The sequence below is a fragment of the Catharus ustulatus genome, chromosome 6 (assembly GCF_009819885.2).
Source record: "Catharus ustulatus isolate bCatUst1 chromosome 6, bCatUst1.pri.v2, whole genome shotgun sequence".
Taxonomy (NCBI): domain Eukaryota; kingdom Metazoa; phylum Chordata; class Aves; order Passeriformes; family Turdidae; genus Catharus; species Catharus ustulatus.
In genome coordinates this window covers 26013185-26026000 of record NC_046226.1, presented here as the reverse complement: position 1 = coordinate 26026000, position 12816 = coordinate 26013185, and the positions used below count along the sequence as shown (strand labels likewise).

The following is a 12816-nucleotide window of genomic DNA, read 5'->3' as shown; positions in this document are numbered from 1 at the left end:
CCTGTAATTTTTAGGGACCACCTGAACAAGCCACATAATAGGACTGGGGGGGCTTTCTCTGCAATTTGTTTCTGGTTGTCAAGGGTTGTTGGAGACACCAGACATACCAAAACAAGAAGAGGACAATATACCCCAACCTCTCCTGGGTTCCTCCTACCAGACCTCAGTAACAAGGCAGAAGTAGCCAAATTCAAAATTGAGCAGCAGTTTTGCTTTTCTAGAAAAAGGCTAGAAACCGTAACAGACATAAGACCAGAAAAAGTAATGGAGCACTAGACACTGCAAAATCTGGAACACACAGGTTTCTACAATCAAAAAACCCAATATACACCTAGGCTCTGAACAAGCACTTGTACTCTCTTTGCAGATAAGCTGTCATTTCTTGTAGGATTATAGACATCTTCATATGCTCTAGGATAAAACCATTTACATTAAGCCAAAATCCTGAGCCTTCTAGTGTTTGGGATTCCTACCACTTACTTTGCTCAAAATCTAGAAAGCTGCAGTTTATCTTATAAGAATACTACACGTGCAAAGTTAGGAGTTATAAAATATCAATATTTAAATTGTTTGAGCAAGCTTGGTACACATGCATTATGTAGTAGGGTTGGCATTAAACGATCCACAGAGCTCAGAAAACCAAACAATCCTGCTGACATCACATGTGCAAAAAACTTAATACATAAAAGCAGTGGAAGATTTTACAACACCACAAAACAACTGGGTTTTCATGATCTGCCAGATTCTGTTGGTCTTGTAAGATGCTGTTACAATACAGACAGACTGTGATAAGTTTTTTCTAGAAAAGATCACAAAAACATAGCTGCAAAAGACAAATGTCTGCAAAGAGCTCTGCTGAAAAGCCCTGTTAGGTGCAAGTAACATGAGTTGGTACACTTAATCCCCAATGTAGTACTTAAAATACAGGTCAAAGTCAACTGTTAATTGGCAGATAAGTAACTGCACCTCACCTCCTCCCACTTCGTATATTTTAATTATGTACCTCTAAGCATAAAAGTCCCTCCACATTACCATGCTATTTGCAGTGTTTCCTGGATTTAGTATTAAAGGTCGGAACTAGCTCTCTGCTATACCTTTGTTAGAATTATCAGTGGCATACAATCAGCTAAGGCAAGTTTTTTATTCTTTATTTTACACCAATTTATTCTTATGTAGTTTAAAACACACAATCTCTAGCAGGCTAATTTTTGTTGGAAATAAATGTTTTTTGAAAATTTAATCTTTTGAATGGTATCTAGTCCACCTCAGAGGCTTAAGAAATCTGGCTTATATCCTATTCACGTACTGATCAGTGAAAGTAGAACATACATATCTAACAATTTTGTGTTTATGTCAACACAAGTTTGAGTAATCAAGAAGAATGAAAGACTGGTAAAAAAACTGAAGCATTCTCTTAAGGGGATATTACAACTTTACCTTTGGAAACATCTTTGGAAAGCTACAATGCATACATGCAGATATTTTAGAAAAGTAATAGAAAGAGCCATTCTTGAGGGAAAAAACTTTTAGAAGGATAGTATTTTTTCTGCTATTATTTTGAAAACTAATTGTTGTCTGCCTCTGAAGATACTAAGGCATTTCATTGAGCAAAAGAAAAAATAACATCTGCGCTATACTGATAGTTCATAATATTCATGTATCTAAATAAACAAATTAAACAAACACCTTGTTCTCTAAGCAAAATTACTGCAATAGCAGTGGTAACCTCAGTCTAGTCATTTGACAAGTACAAAGATGAGAGAGAGAAACAAACTTTGGATACAGGTTTTCCATACAGAAGGCAGTAACCCTACTGTAGTTCTTCTTGTCCTGGCTTTTGGAGACTGGGACTTTACTGGTTGAAAAGAATAGAGCAGTGAAGAGACAAAGCTTTTCTATTAAGCACTGACCTTTTGTATATAACCATATCAATTTTGTTACAACTTATCTCCTGCAGCGAGATTTTTCTTCCTGTAGTACAAAATTTTCCATAAATAATGTCTGGATCAGCCACTACAAAAATTCACACAGAATAACTGTTGCCCAATGATCATTTTGAACCAGCCCACTCCTATCACCCAACAAACACCCAACTGTGCACTAAGTATCAGGCTACCCACAGGAGTCCCTTCTACTCTGAAGTGTAAGCTGTCACTTTCCTCTTGAAAAAAAGCAAAATAAAATGACCCTACAAACAAAAAAACGCCGGCAGCAACAGCTGAACTCACAAAGGCTTTAGCACTCAGTCTGCAGCCACCTCCAAGCTCCAAGCTGAGCATGTTTTTTCACATCTTAAACCTCAATTAGGTGAAACTGTAAACTCATTCATACAAAATATGGACCTTTTCTGGGCCTCTCCTAGAAGATGCTTTAAAGAAAGACTCACGCTTATTTATACTAGAGAGCCTATGTACCAATGAGAAAGAACACATCTGAAGTTCAAAATTCTTCCAAGGTTTTAATCAGTCTAAGACGACAATAAAAATATTTGCAATAAATACACCAGTATAACAGTAAGAATAACACTAAGTCTGAGTGGGAAGAAACTCCTATGAACCTAAACTCCAGATAATCAACTATAATAAACATTATACAGTTAATTTCCAAATTTGCTGATAATGCAATCACAATTTTTGTGTTACCCAAAAAGTAAAAATCCAACATTTATCAATTATTTTAAGCTTTCAGTAGTCTGGCCATTAATTCAGAATGCTTCATCAAAACTTTTGTGCGTTTTTTAAATATGTAGTTTCTCCTAATTTCTCATTAAATCTTACTCTACAAACAACCCACCTTTCTCATACCGAAAAACTGGCATTCCTTTGTAAATCCACCACACAGACCAAAAAACATGCAGTGTCAAGGCTGAGAGCACTGTTGTATCATCACAGCTGCTTTAAAGCTAAGGGAAGGTATCAAGCACAGCAACACAATCCTGCTCTTAATTCAAGCAGAGAAATGCAGTAATAGAATCACCTGTTTAAGCATCACACCTCACTTGGACGTATTTGTTTGATGGAGTTTATTACACCGGGTTTTGGGTTCAAAAATGCACACACAAACCCCACCAACATCAAACAAAAATAAATGTTTATTTTTAAATATACTTACCTTGCACCATTATTTCTAAGTACTTCCACTGTTTCATCAACAAAATACCGATCCTTGACATAAGCAAAGATTTCATCACAGATCTCATGAAGTCGGGTGCGATGGGTAAGGGTAGCCAAGTAGAGAACTGGAATGATGAGTGCTTCTGGGAAACTTTGAAGATTATGTCTGGCTTTCTTCTCTGATTCCAGAGCTTCCTGATATGTGAGTCCTGGTTTACCTGTGACAGCACAGCTCCACACAAGGCTGTTGCACAGAATGGTGCGTTCAAAAAAATCACTGCAAAGGAAGAAAGGTTGGAGGGGGAAGAAAGAAAGAAAAACAGTTCAGTTCTGACTAATATTTTAAACTTGCTCACAGTTAATACAGCAGCAAATTGCAAATATCTTTTACAAGTGTGAAATGCAAAAGAGTTCTACTCCTCTATAGTTTGTAGGTATCAACGGCATGGTCAATTGCTATTGTACAACCAAAGTCTCCTCTCATTACAGACTACAGTAAGAGAATCAAGACCTAGAAATGCTGCAAACAAATATTCGTGTATAAAAAGCCTTTTGCATAATAATAATCACACTGAGTTAAATAAGTGTCATATCATACTCATATCTCCCCCATTTCCACAAATATTTGCAAGACGAGCGCCTAAAACTGTACAAACATGAAATAACTAAGATCACAGAAACATGTTGCAACTTGAATAAGTTCCAGATTTTGAGTGCCTTTACTCACAAATGAAAAGATGGGAGAGGTAGAGGTAAAAAATTAATGTCAAGTAGTTCTCTAAATAGTTTGTATTCCTTCACTGTTTGCATAGCTCTTATGAAAAAGCACTGAAATATTTTTTCCTATAGATTCTTTTCCTCCCTTGTTCCATTAGTAAATATTGATTCTCCTCCTTCCACACATTTCCAATTAGATTGTTGTTACTGCTTGCTTACTAGCTATTATATTGGAATCAAGAATGAAGAGTTTACATTAGTCAAAATCTGTCCATTTTTGACAGGTATCAGAAGAACAGCAATTTATTAGAACATTTTCTAAATGAAGTAGATGATGCATCTATTCACAAAACCATGTTAAAACATATCATATATTATGGATCAGTGATCAGACAGCAAAGCAATCTTTCAATATGCCCCAGTTCAGACAATGCTTTTATTTTCCTTCACAAATATTAATGGACCAGTATTGAAAACTACTGAACACACATGACAAACCAAAGTTTGTCTTTATCAGCCCAACATAGCTATTTCAAAGCACACAGTACTTTGTCAACTGCACACTCCATGAGATACCTATACTGAAGTTTCATTTCTTTCCTTTAAAAAAACCCCCAAAACTAAACCAGTGTTCCCATTTTTAAAAGGGTGGACCTGTTCAAATGATTTCTAGTGATGAGGTTAAGAGAATTGGACAGTTCACAATGAGTTTTTTCTTGCAGTCTCCCTGCAAACCCAAGCTGGCAAACGTTCACCGGTGACACTGATGCAGATGACAGTGTTCACTGCAGATGGACAGATGAACCATAACATTTTGTAAATGAAAATGGAAATTTCAGATTGAGGACAATGAAGGGTCTTGGCTCAGATAATCCTTTCTGTATGAGCACAAGACTCCTCTGAGCAAGATATGCTTTAGGAAGAATATCAGCTACAAGAAGGGGAAAAGAAGAGGAAGAGATAAATATATTATTGGAATAATATTTAATATCTGCAAAATTTCAGATTTTTGTATCATATGCAATCTAGTTAATATATTTGACAGTACATGGATAATGTGGGCCTGTTTACTTTAAAGGCAAAAAGAAGAAGAACAAAGGAGAATTAGATAAATTATTCTTCAATATATGAAGAACAGATGGCTGTCAGTCATTCTTTGTGCATCTTTATTGTGTATTATACTTACTTAAACATATTAAAGAACAGGTTAGACAAAAATCTGTTTCGTGAGTTTGGTTTGGGTTTTTTTGTGAGGTGATAGAATAGATAAAATGTGATCTCTTCAGGTCTTGTCCTGCCCTATATTTCAATATTTCTGTATTAGACTAAGTAATTTTAATGGATGTATAGTCAATGGATAAAGTAACACTTACTTAAATCTTCATTCAGATGTGTTTCTACATATATTTTTGTCTTGCTTACCAAGAGGTAAGAGGCTCTTGATTATTATCTTTAGCCAGGAAACAGAAAAACACTCTGAAGAGTAACTAAAAACTGTACTAGAATATAATTTTTTTTAAATTACGAAAGCTAAAAAGAAGTCAAGGAGGTATCAGAGAGCTAGGGAGTGACAGAGGTTCACACTGACAGTGCCCCTTTAAGAGCTGCTGTTATTCTTTGTGAGGGGACAGACATGCTATTTAAAGCAGCAGCGTTGAACTTACGAGGAGGAAGAAAAAATTTAAAAACAACGAAAAATAAAACTTTAAATCCCAATCAACAAACCTCTCTCTAAAAATTCCTAATCCATGATTATTACATGTACAAAATGCTAAAATTACTTTAACTGAAACATATTTGAAGAAAACATGCTCCATTTGCATACGAGTATATTTTGTGTATCTAGTTTCATTCTCCCTCATTTCCTCTTTTGTTTTGTGTGGATTTTTCCCCTGTGAATTTACAGGGAAAAAAAAAACAGCGTGAAAAAACCCTACATTCCATTTTGAAAGCATTATTTAGCTATCTTTACCTATAATGCATCAAAACCATCTGTGGCTTAGTCCGTTAACCAAGTTTCATTGCAATGCTTAAGGATTTCACTTTAACTTGGTTTGAGAGAAAACAAAATCCCACAGTATACCTCTAAATGTACTCTTTCTGTCCCTGTCTCTCTCCAGTGCACATCAGTTATCACAAAACGCTTGTCAAAGAGCAGACACAACAGCTACCGAACCAAGGGGAATGGCAGCAGCAATACCCCATCCCTTTACTTGAAGGATAGTAATGCCCTTGATCATACTCTACAGTCAACTACATTCTACATTCTGTTTCACAACAGCAGGAGCATCTGCTGCTACATCACATCTGAAGAGTTACCAATGTCTTTATCTAGACTATTAAGGTTTCTCGAGCTTCCTTGCTGGTTCAGGATCTCTGTGACTCTTGACAACATGGAGGAAGAAGTTCACACAAAACACATCCACAAAGTTCACTTGCATGGTCACATCTGCATTCGAAAAGCCAAATGCGACTGCAGTACCCTGGTGATGTCCACATCAGCTCAACTACTGGAGGAGCATGGACTAAAAACGAATTTGTCTTTGTAGCTGCAATTAACACCAACTTCTCAGCTGGATGGCTCATTTCATTTAATTAGTGAGTTTTCTATGCAAGGTAAGGCTAACTGTAAAATTATCAGCAAATCATTGAGTAGTAGTTTAATGCCACTGCTCAGTAGGTATTTGATAGGAGGCAGTTCATTAACAGAAATAAATTACTTGCAATCTCTGTGCTGACTGCATTTGCAATGGATATAAAATTCAGCTTAGAAATTACACCTGTCTTTTGCTTGAACTAACCAAATATCCCTCTTGATTTTAAGATCTACTAAATTTTTAGTGTGCCTTCAAGGGCATTTTATTGCAAATATTTACTTCCATTCATTTTCATAGCATAGGTTTAAAAACACATAATTTAGTGTACTACAGGAGGGTAACAAGAGAAGACCAACTCTGCCATTCTGGATCAGAGTTTTCTTCTTATACTCTTGGTCTCCAGAAGTAGTCAAGAATATGCATTACAAATAAAACACACAAAAAACAAAAAAATCCATGGTAAATAAATTTATTCCTTAATATTTGTAGGTTAATTATGCATTAAGGAATACATTTAAAGTGATGAGTTCCTCTCCAAGAAAACAGGAAAATTCACCTAATTTAACTAAGGACACTTTAGCCTTTTGAAAGATTTCTATTTGACTGTAACTAAGAACTCTACAAGCCATCCTATAAAGAAGTTTCACTAAGTTTTGAAGATGAAGAGAAACTGCTCTTCCTCCCCCCTCATGTTCTAGAATGAGAAACAGTCCTACCAGTGTGTCTATACTACTCATCATTGTCTTTTTCAAACTGTCTTCATATACCAGACTTCCCACACTTTAACAGTACCTTTCTTTGCACATCTACATCACCTATTGACACCTTGTCTATGAAAGTTAAAGACAGGTGGTAACACCCCACTGGTTCAATGTTTTTCATGCATTCCATGTATCTCAGGCACATTTGTACTTGATTTTCCTACTGTGACCCCCAGATTCTCCTTGCTGGTCTGTCCCTCTAACCAGGAATATAACCAAGCATGAAGAACATCTGTTCTACCAGTTTCTGTCACTAAGAAAAAACATAACTGGACATGCCCCCCTCCGCCTTTTGAAAGGGTTACAAAATTATGTGATTGTATTTCGGATTAAAGAGGAAATACATTCTTAACAGGAAAGTCACTTTACAAATAGTAGTCTTGCCAAATTCTTCTCCCATTACTATACCCATTTCTTATATAGAAAAGAGTAATACTAATGGATGATTTCTAATCAACTCGACTAAAGCTGAAGCTGACACTAGCTTAAAAGCAGCTTTTCAACACTACGTTTGTGCTCTGCCAAAAAACCCACCAAACAACCCAACAAAAAACAAACACAAAAACAACCCGAGTCTTAACTGTTTGTACTAGTTAAAAGCATTCATACAGTTGATATAGGGGGTGAATTCAGATTATCATATATATCTGTACAGCCCTCTTGATCTAGTTGGACTCTGTAATTTTTAAATTCCCCCCTCAGAAAATAGATTCAGAGAAGCCTGATTTAGACAATAGCTTTCTTTCATGAAACAACTAATACAGTTTTTAAGAAGTGGGCCCTCACTATCCCCATTAATCTAATTGCCCTTGCTTGGGCAAAGAAATAGGTAATGCTTTTTTCAGGAGACTTTATCAATCAGCAGCCAGCACAGACAAGGATCAGCATCTTTAAAACTGTCTAAAAGATGACCAGCCTTATGTTCTCCAGCAGATTATGCCACAACTATCAGTAACCTAAACTTACCACCCATCTGCCAGAATACTTTGCTAGGTGAAGAAAGTACTACATTTTCTAATCCAATGCACCAATTTTGCCCAACATAACAGAAAGAGACAGAACACAAAAACAACAAAAGCAAACACATAACCAAAAAACACATACACACCCATACACAAAAAAACAAGCATAGCAGAGTTTTCTGCAGTCTACCCAAATACCACATTCTAAAGCCTGACCTCTCAGCTAACCACCTACTGACATTTCTAGGGATCGCCTGTGTGAACACATCTAAATTTACCCCTTAATTCATGAACTTTGGTTAAGTAAGGAATTTGGTCTTTCATACTTCTTAATCACAACACCTCTGCAGTATAAATAAGCCTGTCAGAATACTTGAAATAGTCATCAAACATTTTAAGAACAGATATTTTAAGAGGATACTTTTCATACTGAAATTTTAGTAAAACTGAACCATGTCCCTACAGTGTCAGCAAATACATTAGAGTCATCTAATGATTCGATAATAATTGTAACCAGAAAACAGCTTCAAAATATCAGAAGCTGGGGGAGGGGGCTTAATTCCTACAGAAACTGTCACCTCTCCCTTGTTAGGTTCTCACATGCCCTGTAAGGAAAACGCTCTTTACAGAGCTCCCGACAACATATTCGGCACCCCTAGAGTATACTTCAGGGAACAGTAAGGCATTACCCTTCAAAGTTACCTAATCCAGCTTCTTTAAAATTTTATTAAGTATATTTGAGCAACAAAAACAAGTCTAAACATGAAAAAGATTTACGTGTGCTTTTATTTCGTATGCTACAAATGAAAAGCATTTTAGATTTAACCTCGTTAGTCTGCACATCTTTAAAAATTATAGTTTGGATGCGGGGGCCTTTTGTAGGTGGGGATAATGCTGGATCAGACCTGTGGTGAAAACCCGTAATTTTTCGGCTTTTGAAAAACGCCTTGCTAAATACTTTGTCCATTGTTCTTACAAGCAGTGAAGTGAGTGGCTACAAATTCGGGGCTACCCGTGCCATCCGCCTTCACCCGTTAAGTGGAATTTCATCAATCCTGTTCAGCTTCGTACACGCATAAAAAAGAAGAAAGGGATGGGAAGAGCGATAAAAGCCTCACTAGAAGAAAAGCTCCTAAGGGGACAGGTGCGCTCGCTGGGCTTCAGGCGGGGTTTAACCCCCGGCTGTGCCGCCCGGACGGGCTCCGGCGGCAGGACCCCTGCCCCGCCGGACAGGTGCAGCGACCCCGCGCCCGCGCCGCGCTCCCCGGCCGGCCATTTCCAACCGGATCAGCCGGCGGCTCCCCGCGGAGGCGGGGCGAGCGCGGCCCTGGGCGGCGCGGCGAGGGCCGGCAGCAAGGGGTTAACCGCGGCCGGGGAGCCCAGCCCGGCGGAGCCCAGCCGGCCCGGCAGCCGGTGCCCGCCGTCCGGCCGTCACCACAACAATGGGGTGACCGGCACATGCCGGGCGGGCGGCCCCGCTGCGCTGGCTGAACGCGGGCCCGGCGCGGCCCCTTCGGCGGGGCGGCCTAGCGCCGTGCGCCACCGACACGCGGCTGCCGGCGGGGGCGGACGGGAGGGAGAGCCCGAGCCCGGCAGACGCTCGTTGCCGCCCGCCGCCTCCATACGCGCAACTTTCACTTCCCCGGCGGGGGCAGGGGCGACACCGCAGAAGGAGCGAGAGAAGGAGCGGGGAAGGAGCGCGCTGTCTTCCTTCCCCGCGGGTGAAGGGGGCTGCGGGGTACCCCCGCCGAGGAGGGGCAGGGATTCCCCCTGCCCCAGGCGAGAGATCCGCCCTCTCTTCCCCCATCCCCCTCGCGAGGGCACAGGCTCGGCGCAAGCCGCGGTCCCCCCCTCACACCCCCCGGCACGGCTCCCCGCAGCGATCCGGGGAATCCCCTTTCCTCCCTCCCTGCCCGCCCAGGTGTCAGAGTCGTTGGGGGCTCTAGCCGCTCCCTGCCGGCCGCCGCCGGAGCGCGGGGGGGTTGGCGGGGGAGTGCAGGACGGACATAAGGACGCGGACACCGACACGGGGCTGTTCCTTACTCGTAGTTCCTGAAGATCTCGTTAGTGACCCTGCAGTAGAAAACACGCTCGTCCGGCCGGAGGTCGGCGGGGGGCTTCACCCTCACGAAGGGCTTTCGGTGCAGCAGCGGCATCGCCCCGCTCCCGGCTCTCTTCCTGCCCCGGGATCAGCTTCAGGGGGTAGGGGGGGAAATAAAAAACACGGAGGAATTAAGCGAGGTAGCGGCGCCCACTAGCCCGGGGAGGAGGGAGCGGGCCCGGCGTATCCCTCCTCCCGGGGGAGACGGACTAGGAGCGAGCAGGAGCGGCGGCGGCAGCTCGGCGGAGCCTTTTGTGTGCCCGACACGCCGTTGCCTGCCTGGGACTGCGCGCGGACCAACGGCGGCACCTTCCTCCGCCTCCGCCCGCCTCACAATGGGGCCATGACGCCGAGCGGCGGGCGGAGGCGGCAACCCCCGCGCCAGCCGCGCAACGTGCTCGGCTCGGGGATACCCCGGCCGCGCTTTGTCTCCGGCGGCGCCCCTGCCTTCGGGTCACCCCCTTTCCCCCGCCTCTGACCCACACACGCCGGGCCGGACACCAACTTCCACTCCCCCGCCGCCTCCGCCTCCTCTTCCTCCTCCTCTCCGCAAAGCAAACACCCAGGAGGGGCAGCGCCGACCACTTATCTCCCTCCTTCCCTTCCTGCCGGGTGGCTGCCTAACTGGGGTGCTTGCCCTTCCCGCCCCGCGCCTCGCCCCGGCCCAGCGGCTGCCGGGCTCCGCCGCCGCGGGACAGCGCGGCCGCGACGCGGGGTCAGCCCGGCCTCCGGCCTGTCCAGCGGGGGCTGCGGGGCTCCCTCCCCTCCTGCCCACCTGGTGCGGCCGCAAGCTGCGCTCGCTGCTCGGTCGGTGCGGAGCGCGGTCCCCCGAGCCGCGTTTCTTCCCTTTCCTCAGCCCCCCCCCGCCGGCTCCTGGGAAGTTTTTGATCTACTTCTTCAAGCCCTCAATCAGGAAGAGCTGCGGGGAGGAGCCTTCCCCTGCTCTCCCCTACATCTTTATTGGCCGCTCGGTGCCTTCCAGCGTGTGTCACACAGGAAGACAGCGAGCTACATTATTAATTAATGGCTGAGAGGGCGCATCCTCCATTTTTGAATTATCAGCCGGAGACCTCCGGTGCGGGGGGTGGGCCCAGCCCGGCTGCCCGTGGGGGAAAGGCGGCTCTCCGCGCGGCGCTGCAGCCGGGCCGGGCAGGCTGCGGGCGGCATTGGCACGGCGACCCTGGCACGGCGGTCACGGCTCGGCGGGGCGGCCGAGCTGCTGCGTGTGGTGCTGCCCGCCCGCGCCTCCGCCAGCGGCCTCAGCAGCCGGTGCCCAGGGGCTGCCGAGCAGCTGTGAGCCCGCCGGCCCCGCCGGGACCCGCCGCTCGGCCCCGGAGCTACCCCTCTCTGCCCTTCGTACCTGCCCTGCGAGCAGGGCCCTCGGCGCGTCTCCTGCGGGCTGATCCCAGCGGGTCTTGGCGTTTGACAGTGCAGGGCCGGGCACGTTGCTCTCTCAGTTACAGCCCCCGAGCTATAGTGCTATCGGCGCGTGCGGGGGCGTACGGGTTTATTTTGCAGAAAGTGCGATTGTATATAATTAAGATGAGCATGAGGGTTGTACGTGGGCCCCCTTACATTGCTTCTCCTTCCAGTTCACCAAATATGTCATTAAATGGTTTCATTAGTGTATTCATTTTTCACCACTTTTTTTTTCCCAAACACTAATGCATTTACAGTGTCATTGGTAATTAAAACTGGAGTATTAAATTAATTGTGTTCCAAAGAGTCCTAGCCAGGTTGAAAGACAAAAACCACAGAAAGTCCACATCTATTATAATTCATGACAACTAAGTGCAGTGTTTATATAAAAAATCTACAGAATAACTGTAGAAAGTCCTTAGAACTATTGAGGTGATTAATACCTGAAGGCTGAAACTGAAAAATTCAACAACTGAAAATGCCGTTCCTGCAAATAAAGGTCCCGTGCTGTTTCCTGCACCCGTGCATGGTCTGCTTTCTTCTGCTACTGCTGTAGCATGTGTGACCAAAACCTACAGAATGTGTACATACAATTAACTAATTATTTTTAAAAGATCAGGTTTTAATTTAAAGCACTGAGAAATGTTAATGTTCACTTTCTCAAATCAAGTTTACAAAACTTGAACTGCAAACCAGGTTAACTCCTGAGTCCTACCAGTTTATTTTCATTTACCAGCTGGCTTCCCTTTCAGTTTTAAATTTCTTTCTAGCAAAGGGCACAAATGCTACTGTAATTAATGCACTTGTATCTAACATCTGGTCATTTATAGTCCACTTTGCCTCAAAACTGTATAGTACACCATGCTTATGACATTTAGTGTTGCCAGCTCTTAGGGTTGCAGCAATTTTGCAACACTTAGCTTTGTTTTAAGCTCTTCAGCAGATGCAATTAAACTGGAACCTCAGATCACCTTAAAAATAATTACGTTCCTAAGTCTCAAGTTTGAGAGAAATGCTGGAATATGCAGCCCCAAAAGGCTTGCGAATTAGAATTTGAGATTCAAATTTTTGTAAATCTTATTTTTAAACCAGTATCATGATGCTTGGGAACCTGTCTGCTTTTTTTTTCATGCTTGTATTGTCAGC

The 12816-nt window shown here is 43.4% G+C and overlaps 1 protein-coding gene across 4 annotated transcripts in view; it reads right to left on the bottom strand.

The window, feature by feature from the left end:
• BAZ1A (bromodomain adjacent to zinc finger domain 1A) overlaps nucleotides 1-11844 on the bottom strand; it is a 65346-nt gene extending 53502 nt beyond the window's left edge. Inside the window, exons 1-3 of one of the 4 annotated variants that reach the window (XM_033062720.2) lie at nucleotides 11612-11844; nucleotides 10194-10343; nucleotides 3112-3390 (exon numbers count right to left, since the gene is read on the bottom strand). In XM_033062720.2, the coding sequence (XP_032918611.1) occupies nucleotides 3112-3390; nucleotides 10194-10306 (392 nt within the window). In that variant the 5' untranslated portion in view covers nucleotides 10307-10343; nucleotides 11612-11844. Of the gene's footprint in view, nucleotides 1-3111; nucleotides 3391-10193; nucleotides 10344-10756; nucleotides 10834-11026; nucleotides 11280-11611 lie in introns of those variants that run through there. The other 3 variants (XM_033062722.1, XM_033062719.2, XM_033062721.1) reach the window with 3 other exon arrangements.
• Between the last annotated feature and the right edge of the window lie 972 nt (nucleotides 11845-12816).